This window comes from Schistocerca nitens, chromosome 4 (genome assembly GCF_023898315.1).
Source record: "Schistocerca nitens isolate TAMUIC-IGC-003100 chromosome 4, iqSchNite1.1, whole genome shotgun sequence".
In the NCBI taxonomy this organism is placed as follows: Eukaryota; Metazoa; Arthropoda; class Insecta; order Orthoptera; family Acrididae; genus Schistocerca; species Schistocerca nitens.
In genome coordinates, this window is record NC_064617.1 from 960,779,913 (window position 1) to 960,793,946 (window position 14,034).

The following is a 14,034-nucleotide window of genomic DNA, read 5'->3' on the forward strand; positions in this document are numbered from 1 at the left end:
CACTTCCCAGCAAATTAGGGACACTGTTGCTCCTGGGGTATCGGCGAGGACCATTCGCAACCGTCTCCATGAAGCTGGGCTACGGTCCCGCACACCGTTAGGCCGTCTTCCGCTCACGCCCCAACATCGTGCAGCCCGCCTCCAGTGGTGTCGCGACAGGCGTGAATGGAGGGACGAATGGAGACGTGTCGTCTTCAGCGATGAGAGTCGCTTCTGCCTTGGTGCCAATGATGGTCGTATGCGTGTTTGGCGCCGTGCAGGTGAGCGCCACAATCAGGACTGCATACGACCGAGGCACACAGGGCCAACACCCGGCATCATGGTGTGGGGAGCGATCTCCTACACTGGCCGTACACCACTGGTGATCGTCGAGGGGACACTGAATAGTGCACGGTACATCCAAACCGTCATCGAACCCATCGTTCTACCATTCCTAGACCGGCAAGGGAACTTGCTGTTCCAACAGGACAATGCACGTCCGCATGTATCCCGTGCCACCCAACGTGCTCTAGAAGGTGTAAGTCAACTACCCTGGCCAGCAAGATCTCCGGATCTGTCCCCCATTGAGCATGTTTGGGACTGGATGAAGCGTCGTCTCACGCAGTCTGCACGTCCAGCACGAACGCTGGTCCAACTGAGGCGCCAGGTGGAAATGGCATGGCAAGCCGTTCCACAGGACTACATGCAGCATCTCTACGATCGTCTCCATGGGAGAATAGCAGCCTGCATTGCTGCGAAAGGTGGATATACACTGTACTAGTGCCGACATTGTGCATGCTCTGTTGCCTGTGTCTATGTGCCTGTGGTTCTGTCAGTGTGATCATGTGATGTATCTGACCCCAGGAATGTGTCAATAAAATTTCCCCTTCCTGGTACAATGAATTCACGGTGTTCTTATTTCAATTTCCAGGAGTGTATACTGTAAACAGTAACGGCTCTACAAACGTCCTTAGGTACTCCGGAAATTACCTTTATATCTTTCGATTTTGTTCAGTTAAGAGCGACATGTTGAGTTCATTCTGCAAGAAAGTCTTGAATCCAATCACAAATCTGCTCCTATACTCGATGAGCACGCATCGTTTTCACCAACGACAGTACGGGACGGTCTCAAAAGACTTCCTGTAATCAACGAACACGGATATCAACCAGAGCACCGTTGTCTACAGCTCTATGGATGTGGTGGAGGAACAGAGCGAGGTGAATTTCGAAGTATCGCTGTCTACGGAATCCACGTAGATTCTTACAGGGGAGATTTTTGTTCTCTTAAAGCTTCATAGTTCTTTAGCATAAAACATGTTCCATAATTCTATGACAGACTGAAGTCAACTTGAGAATTTCTCGTCGGTCTGGGATGCTTATGAGCTTGTAGTAAGAGAAGAGACAGATACGTTCGAATCAGTAATGGTGTGTTTTGTTACGGGATTGTTTAGTGAGCTGGTGCGATGTGGAAGAAGAACCGGACGAAATGCACGCCATGTGACAGGTGCATATTTTGTTTTTTTGGCACTGGAGGTTATAGCAAAGGTTAGTTTATCATAGTAACAATCATCTTAAACAGAGTAAATTACTCTCTTTCACAATGGAGATGCGAGAAAGAACGAATGTTAATTTACCATTTTATTAGTTTATATCGGAAACGGGACGTTTGTGGGCGTATGCTTCTGTCCAGAATTTTATGACGTGCGCCAAACAGCACTTCTCGAACGGTTATTATTTCCCCCTTTCCTGTTCTCTTCACGAATGATGCGAGGGACGGACGATTGCCGCTAAACCACCGTCTGAGCTCTAGTTAATCTCATTGTCTCGTCGTAGTCATTGCGCGAGACGTATGTGGGAGAAAGTAAGGAGTTGTACGACTCTTCTCGAAATTTCAGGAGAAAATCTCTCCATAATTCATCGCGTCTCTTTTGCGACGTCTGCCATTGTAGTTGACTGAACATCTGCGTAGCGCTCTCACGCTTACTGAACTATCCCGTAACAAAAGCGCCATTCTTGTTTGAATATTTTCTCTTTCTTCTGTTAATACAACCTAATAAACGTCCCACGCCGAGGAACAAAACTAGAATCGATCGCGTGAGTGTTTTGCTAGCCATTTCGTTCGTGGATGTAATAGTTTTTCTGGCATCTGTTTTTCCTGAAACCTGTTTTATGTCATCATTCCACTTTATGTTAGTCCGGACAGTTACTCCTAATTACGGTATTTTACGAGCGTTACTTTCTCCAGTAATAACGACAGCGTAACTGAACGGCAACATATCTGCTAGCTTACTATTGTGCAACACGTTACATTCGTGTTCAGAGTCAATTGCGATTGTTTTGCAAGAATCGATTTTCCTGCATTCAGCTGCTCTCGTTCCGCGAACACCATCGTTAAAATGGTAATTACTGCATTTCCTTAATCGTTCATTTCGGATTTGCAGCTGGAAATTGCTCCTTTTTATGATACAAAAGACAAGCGAAAACAAATTACCTGTACCAGTAATTTTTATTTTCCTCCACCTATAAACTATGTGGTGAAAAGTATCCGGACACCCCCAAAAACAAACTTTTTGTTATTAGGTGCACTGTGCTGCCACCTGCTGCCAGGAAGTTCCATGCGGCTTTTCGCGGATGATGCTGTAGTATACAGAGAAGTTGCAGCATTAGAAAATTGTTGCGAAATGCAGGAAGATCTGCAGCGGATAGGCACTTGGTGCAGAGAGTGGCAACTGTCCCTTAACATAGACAAATGTAATGTATTGCGAATACATAGAAAGAAGGATCCTTTATTATATGATTATATGATAGCAGAACAAACACTGGTAGCAGTTACTTCTGTAAAATATCTGGGAGTATGTGTGCGGAACGATTTGAAGTGGAATGATCATATAAAATTAATTGTCGGTAAGGCGGGTACCAGGTTGAGATTCATTAGGAGAGTCCTTAGAAAATGTAGTCCATCAACAAAGGAGGTGGCTTACAAAACACTCGTTCGACCTGTACTTGAGTATTGCTCTTCAGTGTGGGATCCGTACCAGATCGGGTTGACGGAGGAGATAGAGAAGATGCAAAGAAGAGCGGCGCGTTTCGTCACAGGGTTATTTGGTAACCGTGATAGCGTTACGGAGGTGTTTAGCAAACTCAAGTGGCAGACTCTGCAAGAGAGGCGCTCTGCATCGCGGTGTAGCTTGCTCGACAGGTTTCGAGAGGGTGTGTTTCTGGATGAGGTATCGAATATATTGCTTCCCCCCACTTACACCTCCAGAGGAGATCACGAATGTAAAATTAGAGAGATTAGAGCGCGCACGGAGGATTTCAGACAGTTGTTCTTCCCGCGAACCATACGCGACTGGAACAGGAAAGGGAGGTAATGACAGTGGCACGTAAAGTGCCCTCCGCCACACACCGTTGGGTGGCTTGCGGAGTATAAATGTAGATGTAGATGTAGATGTACTCAATAGCAGTGACCTCAGTAGTCATTAGACATCGTCAGAGAGCTGGATGAGGCGCTCCGCGGATCTCACGGGCTTCGAACGTGGTCAGGTGATTGAGTGTCACTTGTGTCACACCTCTGTACGCGAGATTTCCACACTCCTAAACATCCCTAGGTCCACTGTTTCCGATGTGATAGTGAAGTGAAGTGGAAACGTACAGCACAAAAGCATACAGTCCGACCTCGTCTGTTGACTGACAGAGACCGCCGACAGTTGAAGAGGGTCGTAGTGTGTAATAGGCAGATATCTATGCAGACCATCACACAGGAATTCCAAACTGCATCAGAATCCACTGAAGTACTATGACAGTTAGGCGGGAGCTGAGGAAACTTGGATTTCATGGTCGAGCGGCTGCTCATAAGCCACACATCACGTCGGTAAATGCCAAACGACGCCTCGCTAGGTGTAAGGCGCGTGAACATTGGTCGACTGAACAGTGGAAAAACGTTGTGTGGAGTGACGAATCACGTTACACAATGTGGCGAACCGATGGCAGGGTGTGGGTATGGTGAATGCCCGGTGAACGTCATCTGACAGAGCATGTAGTGCAAACAGTAAAATTCGGAGGCGGTGGTGTTATGGTGTGGTCGTGTTGCGTGGCACTATCAAAGCACAGGCGTATATTGATGTTTTAAGCACCTTCTTGCTTCCCACTGTTGAAGAGCAATTCGGGGATGGCGACTGCATCTATCAACACGATCGAGCAGCTCTTCATAATGCACGGCCTGTGGCGGAGTGGTTACATGACAATAACGTCCCTGTAATGGACTGGCCGACACAGAGCCCTGACCTGAATCCTATAGAACACCTTTGGGATGTTTTGGAACGCCGGCTTCGCGCCAGGTCTCACCGACTCACATCGATACCTCTCCTCAGCTCAGCACTCCGTGATGAATGGGCTGCCATTCCCCAAGAAACCTTCCAGCACCTGATTGAACGTATGCCTGCGAGAGTGGAAGCTGTCATCAGGGCTAAGGGTGGGCCAACACCATAGTGAATTCCAGCATTAGCGATGAATGGCGTCATTTTCAGCTACGTGTTCGGATACTTTTGATCACATAGTGTACATTAGTCAATCAAAAATATCCGGAAAGCTATTAGTGGACTTTAATATGGAGTGTGTCTACGCTTCGCGTTTATAACCACATGAACTCTGCTGGGGACACTTTCAACAAGCTATGCGGATGACTGTGAAGAAATGGTAGCCGAATCTTGCTCAAGGGCCGAAACCAGGGAAGGTAGCGATGGAGGCTGTGGTCTGTAGCGAAGTCGACTTTCTAGCTCATCCCAGAGGTGATCCACTGGTGTCAGATCGGGGCTCTCAGCATGTCAGTTCATTTCAGGAATATTATTGTGCAGGGAGCATTGTCTCACAGATTCTGCTTTGTGACAGCGTGCCTCATCGTGCTGATGCTGCCACTGCTAATGGTATTTGGCTTGTGGGGCGCTCAACTGTGTGGCTCTCAGCACCCGTACAAATTCTCAATCTTTTCACAGGCCAGTCTCGCCACTTTCCCCGAATGATGATGAAATGATGAGGACAACACAAACGCCCAGTCCCTGGGCTCATCATATTGATGCAGTCACAATCTCCGAACTGTTCCTCTGCTGTACACAGCACACACTGCTGTAAAATGTCTTCATGATCTTACGCATGCAGTATTATCTTAAGCGCGACATGGGGAAGACGCCCTAACGATGAAAAATACCTCCATACCGTTACACTGCCTCCTCCGCTCTTCGCTATTGACAACACACATGATGGCACGTATCGTAACGTTGACTGCAGGAAGTTGCGGCTTACGAGGAAGCTGTCGACCGTTGTGTCCCATTCTTTCTAACTTTGTGCCCACAATCAGTGAGCTGGTTGGATTCCTCGTACCACTCTGGAACTCACTAACGATTCATTCCGCTAATTTTATGCAACTGTTCACAACCATTCTCCTGAATGCTCGACGGTCCCTGTCAAGAGGGCTGCCTGGCCTTGGTTTAGGTGTGGTTGTTCTTCCCTATTTCCACTTCACAATGACGTCACCAAAAGTCGACATGGGCAGCTTTGGAAGAGTTGAAATGTCTCTGGGAGATCTGTTAGTCAGGTGACACCGAATGACGAGTCACGTTCGAAGTCACTCAACGCTCCTCATCCACCCATTATGCAGGAGTTTGCTTGTTTGCTTACAACACTCGTTTTATTCTTGCAGGTATGCCTCTCGAGACATTCAGTCGTCAATTCCACATTACATAGGGGTGTCCGCATACTTTTGGTCAGCTAATCTGTTATAGCCTACAGCGTGCATTTTAGTATAGTATCTTGTAAGTACGAGGGATATTCGGAAAGTAGGGTCCTAAAGGGCGCGAAATAGAAACCGCAGTGAAAATCTGATGAAGCTTCGCACAAATGTATTGGGCAGAGTCCCTAGAAGGCCTGTCGATTGCGGCACGTCGCTCTTTTCAGTCGTGAGCTCAAACTGATAACGTAAAGACGGCTAGAAACTAGTGTCTCCCCCCAAGTGTGCAAGATTCCGCCTGTAGCTATGCAACCCACATAACATACCTGTCATGTGTTTCGTTCTGCACAATGCTCGGCCACACTCTACAGTGGCAATGAAGATGCTCCTGCAGCGTTTTCTATAGGAAGTGTTTGATCACCCACAATACAGCCCATAATTGGCCTCCCCTCTCCCCCACCCCCTGAGGTTCATCCCTGCTCACATGAACGCTGGCTATGAAGACAACCTTTTAGCACATACAACGAGCTGTAAGTCAGCATAGAGAATTGGCGGAAAGCACAGGCGGCTGCCTTGTAAGACGATGGTACTGGAAAGTTGGTACAATGCTACGACAGATGTCTCAGTGGGAACGACGGCTATGTAGATAACTAGGTGGAAGTTGTAGCAAACTGTGATTTTGATTTTTACAGTGGTTTCCATTTCACGACCGATAGCACCTTACTTTCCGAATAGCCGTCGTAGCCATGTTATCAGATGTTATATGTATGAGTTCAGTGCGATACTGTGAAACAAGTAACACTCAATAACTAATCTGTTGCAAAATGAAACATAAGGCAGAAAACTGGCTACATTTAGGAAAAGAAATACAGATGTAAACCAGTGATACTTCCGAAGGTGAAGATTCAGTGTCCCTAGATCGAAAAGGAAGTATATGTGTCTGACGCAGATAACTGTTTTGTCTTTTACGCTTCACTCCTGCAACAAGTCTTCAATTTTAGAAATATCATCTATTGTTGTGAAGATTACAAGCCGGCTTCGAAAATGTATTTCTTTATACTCACCCTCTTAGGGAACTGTTGCGTTATCTTGTTAATGAGTCTCCCTAAATTCGTGTTCTTCCAGCTTCACCTTAATGCGAATGAGCGAGATTCAGCATGAGATTTTACTGCGTTTAGGAGTGCGTATTTCATCAGCAGAATATCGATCGTCCCAAAACAAGTGTTCGACTATTAGCATCTTGAGTGCTACAACCTGTCCGTATTACAGATTAGTACATTCCGAGTCCGTCGCTTTCAGCTCTGACGTAATCTGAGCTGTCCTACTCTCTGGCGGCAGGAAGCGTTGTCCGCTCATTACAAGGAGTAGTCACGCGCGCAGCGGCTGTGAAAGTCTTCCGTCGCCTGAACACTTCCCTGAACTCACTGCTGGCAGCTGTACCAGCTATCTCGTCACTTCCTTCTTCGCAGCTTTTCCTCTCTGTCTCTTATCCTACAAAAACGAAGGTAACGTCTGATGTGCCCCTAAGATGTACTATATAAGTAAACTGTTTAGGCAGGAGACGGTGATCTTATCGTAGTTCTCTAAATAAAACTTTTTAAAGTAAAAAACTTTTTATGCTTGGGTCGCATTTTTCATATTAGAATTGTAGTACGATAACTAGTTTCTGTTGCTAGGTAAAACTATGTTCAGAGCGTTCAAAATGTAAAAAGGCGGTGCACACGCATTGGAAAGCATCATTAACCATAGTCACGCAATGACACGCATTCGTAAATACAAAAACAATGACAGAGCGTAGTTTAAAGAACACCACCGTGAGCAAGCCAGGTTTAGACAGTAATCCTGCAGAATATCGGTAATAATGAAAGACAACGGCCAGTTGCATGAGTAAAAGTTACATCAAAGGCTTTTGAAGCAAGTTTTACTCGTGCAGCTGACCATGTAACAAGTACCTTATGCAGCGAGACGCGTATTTTTGTTGCATGGATGACACTCTTAACTATTGTATTAACAGAGATACTGATGCAGGTATTGCTTTAAACAATGGAACGATATACTTTTCTACATGCGTTCGAGGCTTCTGAGAAGACAAGTATAGTGATGTAACCTTTGTTAATGGCGGAGTTGAAACTTTTCTCTACAAAGCAGGCCAGTCGGAATTCTGATCTGTGGTTTAAACACCGCCAAATGTGGGTCCACCATAGTAGCAGACTTCTACACTGTTGCTGTGTTTCGGCAAAAAAGTGTTAACTTAAGCATAAGTATATAAACACATTTGAAATAGTTTTCTTAAGCCCCTTCTGGTACGCTATAAGCTAAACGACAGTTACACTGTCAACAATCGCAACTGATTTTGTGTCTATGTGATATAAAATACGTCTAAGAGGAAATACGTTTTGTTTATGTATTAGCCCTGCCCCGTGCTGCCTATAACGACGGAACCTGACACGAGAGAGAGCTATATTCCGACTTCCCTGCCTTTCAACTTAATAATCACATACAACTCCAACATTAACGAGCGTCATACCGCTGTACTCTTTTCAAAAACTTTCCAAAAATGTTAAAAAAAGGACAGTGTTCTTTAATAACTCAGTTCCCACGAAAATTAAGATTATTTTCTGCACAACAAAATTACGTGCTCCTCTGCCTCTTATTAGTCGCAGAAAACCCCGTCTCGATGTCTCGAACAGCACACGAAATAAAATTGGTGAGGTGATTCACTCTGAATATTTGGAATGAGCAACGGTGGCCTTTTTCACAGAAGCAGCAGGAAACAACAGCTCCTGATCCGAATTCATAATGTTTTCAGTTCTACGAACCCTTCCTACTTTTCCATTTTCTGTAGTCATCATATAAGGTTGTCGCTGGATTTTTACTCTATCTGCAGCTGACCCATCTGTGCAAGTTGAGCAATACAACTAAATTCTGTAATTTACTAAAATTACATCGGCTTTTCATAGTGAAACCTCTAAAATGTTAAGCTGAGGGCAGGCTTTGCACGAGGGAGCAACATGTACTAGAAGTTACGGTTCCGAGAATCAGTATATTGCTACTTCTGTACTGGATTGCTGAATAGTTGATACGTTAGGTGGATACGTGCCCAGTTGTTATAAGAGTATTTGCTCCATGTACACGGCTTGTACAACCGCTGCTGTATTTCAACCTGCAACTGAATACAAAAAGTGGAGTGACTACGTTACTTACCTCCACTGTAGCCAGTCTCTGCCTTGACACCTGTCACGTAATTTGAATCCGTAGCATCATATGTAACGCTTGTACGTATGCTTTCTTATTGCGCCACAAAGTGGGACACAATCCTACAACAGTAATGTCGCTTAAAAGCTGTACCTATGCCGTGACATGCATCGATTACTCATTATTTACGCCCATGTTAACAGATCCCTGAATTCCTTGTTCATGCAACTGTTCTCTCCCGATATATTCTATTGTATGTATGCAGATGCTTAATAACGGCGTAACGCCGAAGTTACAATGGAGACTTCTACACTAAGCTCCCAATTATCAGGTTGCGATTTATCCTCGCATAGTTCGGCGATCTTTGAAAGAATTAGAATCGAAACGTGAAGTAGTCTGTTATAATTACAAGTTATAATTACAAGTAGTATTTTGGTGTTTAGAATACACTATCACGCATGTGACACACGTTTTACCATCGAAATCAAAAGATACACCTGAAATTTTTGTCCGTTTGTCGCGTTCTATTGTTATCCGAATGCGTGGACTCAATCGTTGTTTTATGTTCCCTGCCGATGTCGTGTCTATATTTCTGGGTTTGCCCTTTCCCTAGGAACTATAGGTCGATAACTTTAAACTCATTTAAAGCCGATTGAAAAGAAAACTGTTAAGGTACCCTCCAGAATTCTTGCTCTGATACAACAGTAGCTTACTCGTGGAATAAACTTGCAGCATACTCCTCCGAAAGTGGCTTTGAATATTATGAGACAGACGAATGCGATACTGTTACTCGTCTGATCAATCTTATGAAACGAATTTCTGGTTGCGGAGACGTGAATGACAAAAACATCCGCCAGTGGTTAAACAGCGATGCCAGTGGATTAAGATTTGAGCAGCCAAGTGACAAGGATGTAGTGAACGAACTGTGTTTGGCAGAGGCTGAGATCGAAGACGAGCCGATCGAGGAAACAGAAATCACGCATTCGGAGGCACTGAAATGCGTCGGCCTGTTATTAGAGTGTGCGAGACAATATATGTACATTTCATTACAGCGAAGTTTTGAGTCTCCAGAATATGAGAGCCTTAGCTACGAAAAAAAAAAAAAAAACGAAAAGAAAACTAGGAAAAAAATCAGTTTGATGATTATTTCCGTAAAGTAACCTGAAAGAAAGCTATGCAAAGTCCAGAGTGTTTTTGGTTCCAATTTGTGAAGATGCTATCGGTTTCCTGCGAATAACACGTAAATGAATCTATGGACATTCGAATGTGTTACGTAGCATGTTCCGTTGTTGTCTTATGCCCTCGTTCTCTTCTTCACTCCGAAGACATGTTTGGTGAATCCTGCTGTACTACAACTTGTACAAGCCTGTTCATCTCTTCCTCCCCTCCATTTGCAAACTGACAACTCTTTGATGCCTCAGGTTATGTTTTCTACTGATTCCTTCTTTTAGTCATCTTGTGCCATAAATTTGTTTTCTCCCCAACTCGATTCAGTAGTTCATCATTAGTCCTTCCAAGTATCCATCTAATTTTCAGCATTCTTCTACAGCCCAACATTTCAAAACTTCCTTTCTTGTCTCAACTGTCAATCATTCGTGTTTCACTACACTCCAAACAAATACACTCAGAAAATTCTTCCTAGTGCAAAAATTTTTATTCGACCTTAACAATTTATTTTTTGGGACACTATTTTCTTTCCATCGCCAGTCTGCATTATATATCCTCTCTACTTTTACCATCGTCGCATAGTCTTCAGACCAAATAGCAAAACTCGTTCTCAACTTTTAGTGCCTCCTTTACTAATCCAATTCCTTCAACATTTTCTGATTTCATTCGACATCATTCCATTACCCCTGTTTTGCTTTTGTTTTAGTTCATTTTATTAACCGTTTTCAAGAAATTATGCATTTTGTTTAACTGATCCTCCAACTCCTTTGCCGTCTATGACAAAATTACTATGACAACGCGGAACCTCAAATGTTCTTATATCTTCTCGCTTTCTAAAGTTCTTCTTTGTTTCACTTGCTGCTCGCTCATTCTAGAAGCTGAAAATATCAGCGATAAGCTACAATCGTTTCAACCTTCTTTCTCAGCTACTGCTTCCATCTCATGCCATTGTAGTGTAGTAATTGCAGTAAGGTTTCAGTGCTTGCTGTAAATAACACTTCGCTCTCCATATTTTATCCTTATTACCTTCAAAATTTCGTATAGTTTGTTCCAATCAATATCGGCAAAGGATTTCTGTAGATCTAGAAAGGTTTTTAAATGTAGTCAGCAGCATATTTAAAATAAAATATTTATAATTCGTAGTGTCCATGTTTTCCGATTATCCTGCAGTCTCGGGTCCGCATTTACCCGAGTAATCGGGAGTTTACCGAACATTCGTAAGATGAAAAATTACAGCCTTTAGGCTCTGCAACCCGCATAACGTCGATGTATTGCGTGACATCTGCACACTAAGGGGCTCTAGTAGGTTTATTTCACAAGCGGTTCTCGGCTCGCCCACACCAAGTAGCCAGACACCCAAGATGCTCGCAGAGCGTACTCACCGTAGGGTAATGTGAGCGCCAAGATGGCGGCGGCGAAAGCAAGCGGCCGCTCCATGGCGGGCGGGCCGGCGGTTCGGTGCGTGTGTGTTTGTGAGAGAGAGTGTGTGGTTGTGGGTGGTTGTGCGCGGGCGCTAGCAGCGGCGGTGGCGGTGCCGGTGGCGGTGGTCGCGCTGCATGTGTGTCGTCGCGCACTGGAGCCCGCGGGCCGACTGAGGCGGCGGCAGCGCCGGGCCGGCGCCGCGGCGGCCCGGGCGCCGTGACGTCACGGGGGGGCGTGCCGGGGGCGGGGCCAGTCGGCGCGTGCGCACCGCGGCCGCCGGCGTCGCATCGAGCGGCGCAGGTGGACGACGTCGGAGGCCGTGGCCACCGCCGGAGGCCGGAGGCCGTCTGCGCAGTCGGACCGAGCGGCGACCGGTCGCGGAGACCGTCAAGTCTGCAAAATATATGTCGAATGCCATGTTTTACAACAGCCAGCAGCACGGAATCGGTGTCCACAGGGCTCTGTTTTAGGACCAATATTTAGAGAGATAGTCCTAGAGTCCCAGTACGTAAAACAACTGCGGCACCAGTAGCAACGGGCTCTGTGGGTAGTACAGACTCCCTGCCGTCCATGGGCAGCATCTCTGACTAGTAACAAAACGTCCTGCTTTCCATGATCATTCCCAGTCATTACACAAACTTTGATTAAAAATCGTCAGCAATGTTAGCCGAAGACCTCCGGCATTACGAGCAACTTCTGCCAAATAGGGCAGAGGGACGAACAGAGTTCCACTGCACCCTTTTGTCCTTCGGATGAGAAACTGCCACTAAACGGCGGAAGAATCAGAAACGATAAATAGCATAAAGATGGGGAAGGCAATGAAAATATCTGCATTAAGGACTCATAATGTATTTTCACTGGATATGTGATCTGTAAAAAGTGTTATGATGGTCTCTCTATTGGCAAAGTGTTCCGGATTAGTCTACCATTAAGAAAAAGAGTGCAAAGGGGAGCTAATAATTAGAAAAGACTAAATAACCAATGAAAGAGTAACATTCTTCAAGTTGGAAAGTGGAATATCAGAAGTTTGAACGCCGCAGGGAAGCTAGAAAATCGAAAAAGGAAAATGCAAAGGCTCAATCTAGACATAGTAGGTGTTAGTGAATTTAAATGGAAAGAAGATAAAGATTTCTGGTCAAACGAATAGAGTGTATTATCAACAGCGGCAGAAAATGATGTAACGGCAGTAGGGTTCGTTCAAAATAGGAAAGTACGGAACGCCCCAGGGAAGCTAGAAAATCTAAAAAGGAAAATGCAAAGGCTCAATCTAGACGTAGTAGGTGTTAGTGAATTGAAATGGAAAGAAGATAAAGATTTCTGGTCAGACGAATAGGGTTTACTATCAACAGCGGCAGAAAATGATGTAACGGGAGTAGGGTTTGTTGTAAATAGGAATGTAGGGTAGAGTGTTAGTTACTGTGAACAGTTAAATGACAGGATTATTATTATTATGATAATCGACTGCAAATCTATGCCAGCAACAGTAACTCTGGTATATATGCCGACATCACAAACAGAAGATGAAGGTATACCGAAATCATATGAAGATACTCAATGGCTTATTCACTATATAAACATTGAGGATTGGAAAGTGGTAGTAGTAGGAGGAATAGAAAACAATATTACGTGGAAATATAGACCTGCTGGTAGCAATGAGAGAGAACGATTAGTTCTGTAGTAAATACATGTTGTTGTTGTTGTTGTGGTCTTCAGTCCTGATACTGGTTTGATGCAGCTCTCCATGCTACTCTATCCTGTGAGAGCTTCTTCATCTCCCGGTACCTACTGCAACCTACATCCTTCTGAATCTGCTTAGTGTATTCGTCTCTTGGTCTCCCTCTACGATTTTTACCCTCCACGCTGCCCTCCAGTACTAAATAGGTGATCCCTTGATGCCTCAGAATACGCCCTATCAACCAATCCCTTCTTCTAGTCAAGATGCGCCACAAATTTCTCTTCTCTCCAATTTTATTCAATACCTCCTCATTAGTTATGTACTCTATCCATCTAATCTTCAGCATTCTTCTGTAGCACCACATTTCGAAAGCTTCTATTCTCTTCTTGTCCAAACTATTTATCGTCCATGTTTCACTGCCATGCATGGCTACACTCCATACAAATACTTTCAAAAACGACTTCCTGACACTTAAATCTGTACTCGATGTTAACAGATTTCTCTTCTTCAGAAACACTTTCCTTGTCATTGCCAGTCTACATTTTATATCCTCTCTACTTCGACCATCATCAGTTATTTTGCTCCCCAGATGGAAAAACTCCTTTACTACTTTAAGTGTCTCATTTCCCAATCTAATTCCCTCAGCATCACCCGACTTAATTCGACTATACTCCATTATCCTCGTTTTGCTTTTGTTGATGTTCATCTTATATCCTCCTTTCAAGACACTGTCCATTCCGTTCAACTGCTCTTCCAAGTCCTTTGCTGTCTCTGACAGAATTACAATGTAATCGGCGAACCTCAAAGTTTTAATTTCTTCTCCATGGATTTAAATACCTACTCCGAATTTTTCTTTTGTTTCCTTTACTGCTTG

The 14,034-nt window shown here is 44.5% G+C and overlaps 1 protein-coding gene across 1 annotated transcript in view; it reads right to left on the reverse strand.

Moving 5' to 3' along the window:
• Nucleotides 1-11,642, reverse strand: part of LOC126253641 (protein Skeletor, isoforms B/C) — a 749,163-nt gene extending 737,521 nt beyond the window's left edge. The window contains exon 1 of the mRNA XM_049955137.1: nucleotides 11,446-11,642. Within this exon, the coding sequence (XP_049811094.1) occupies nucleotides 11,446-11,500 (55 nt within the window). The 5' untranslated portion in view covers nucleotides 11,501-11,642. The remainder of the gene's footprint in view (nucleotides 1-11,445) is intronic.
• Between the last annotated feature and the right edge of the window lie 2,392 nt (nucleotides 11,643-14,034).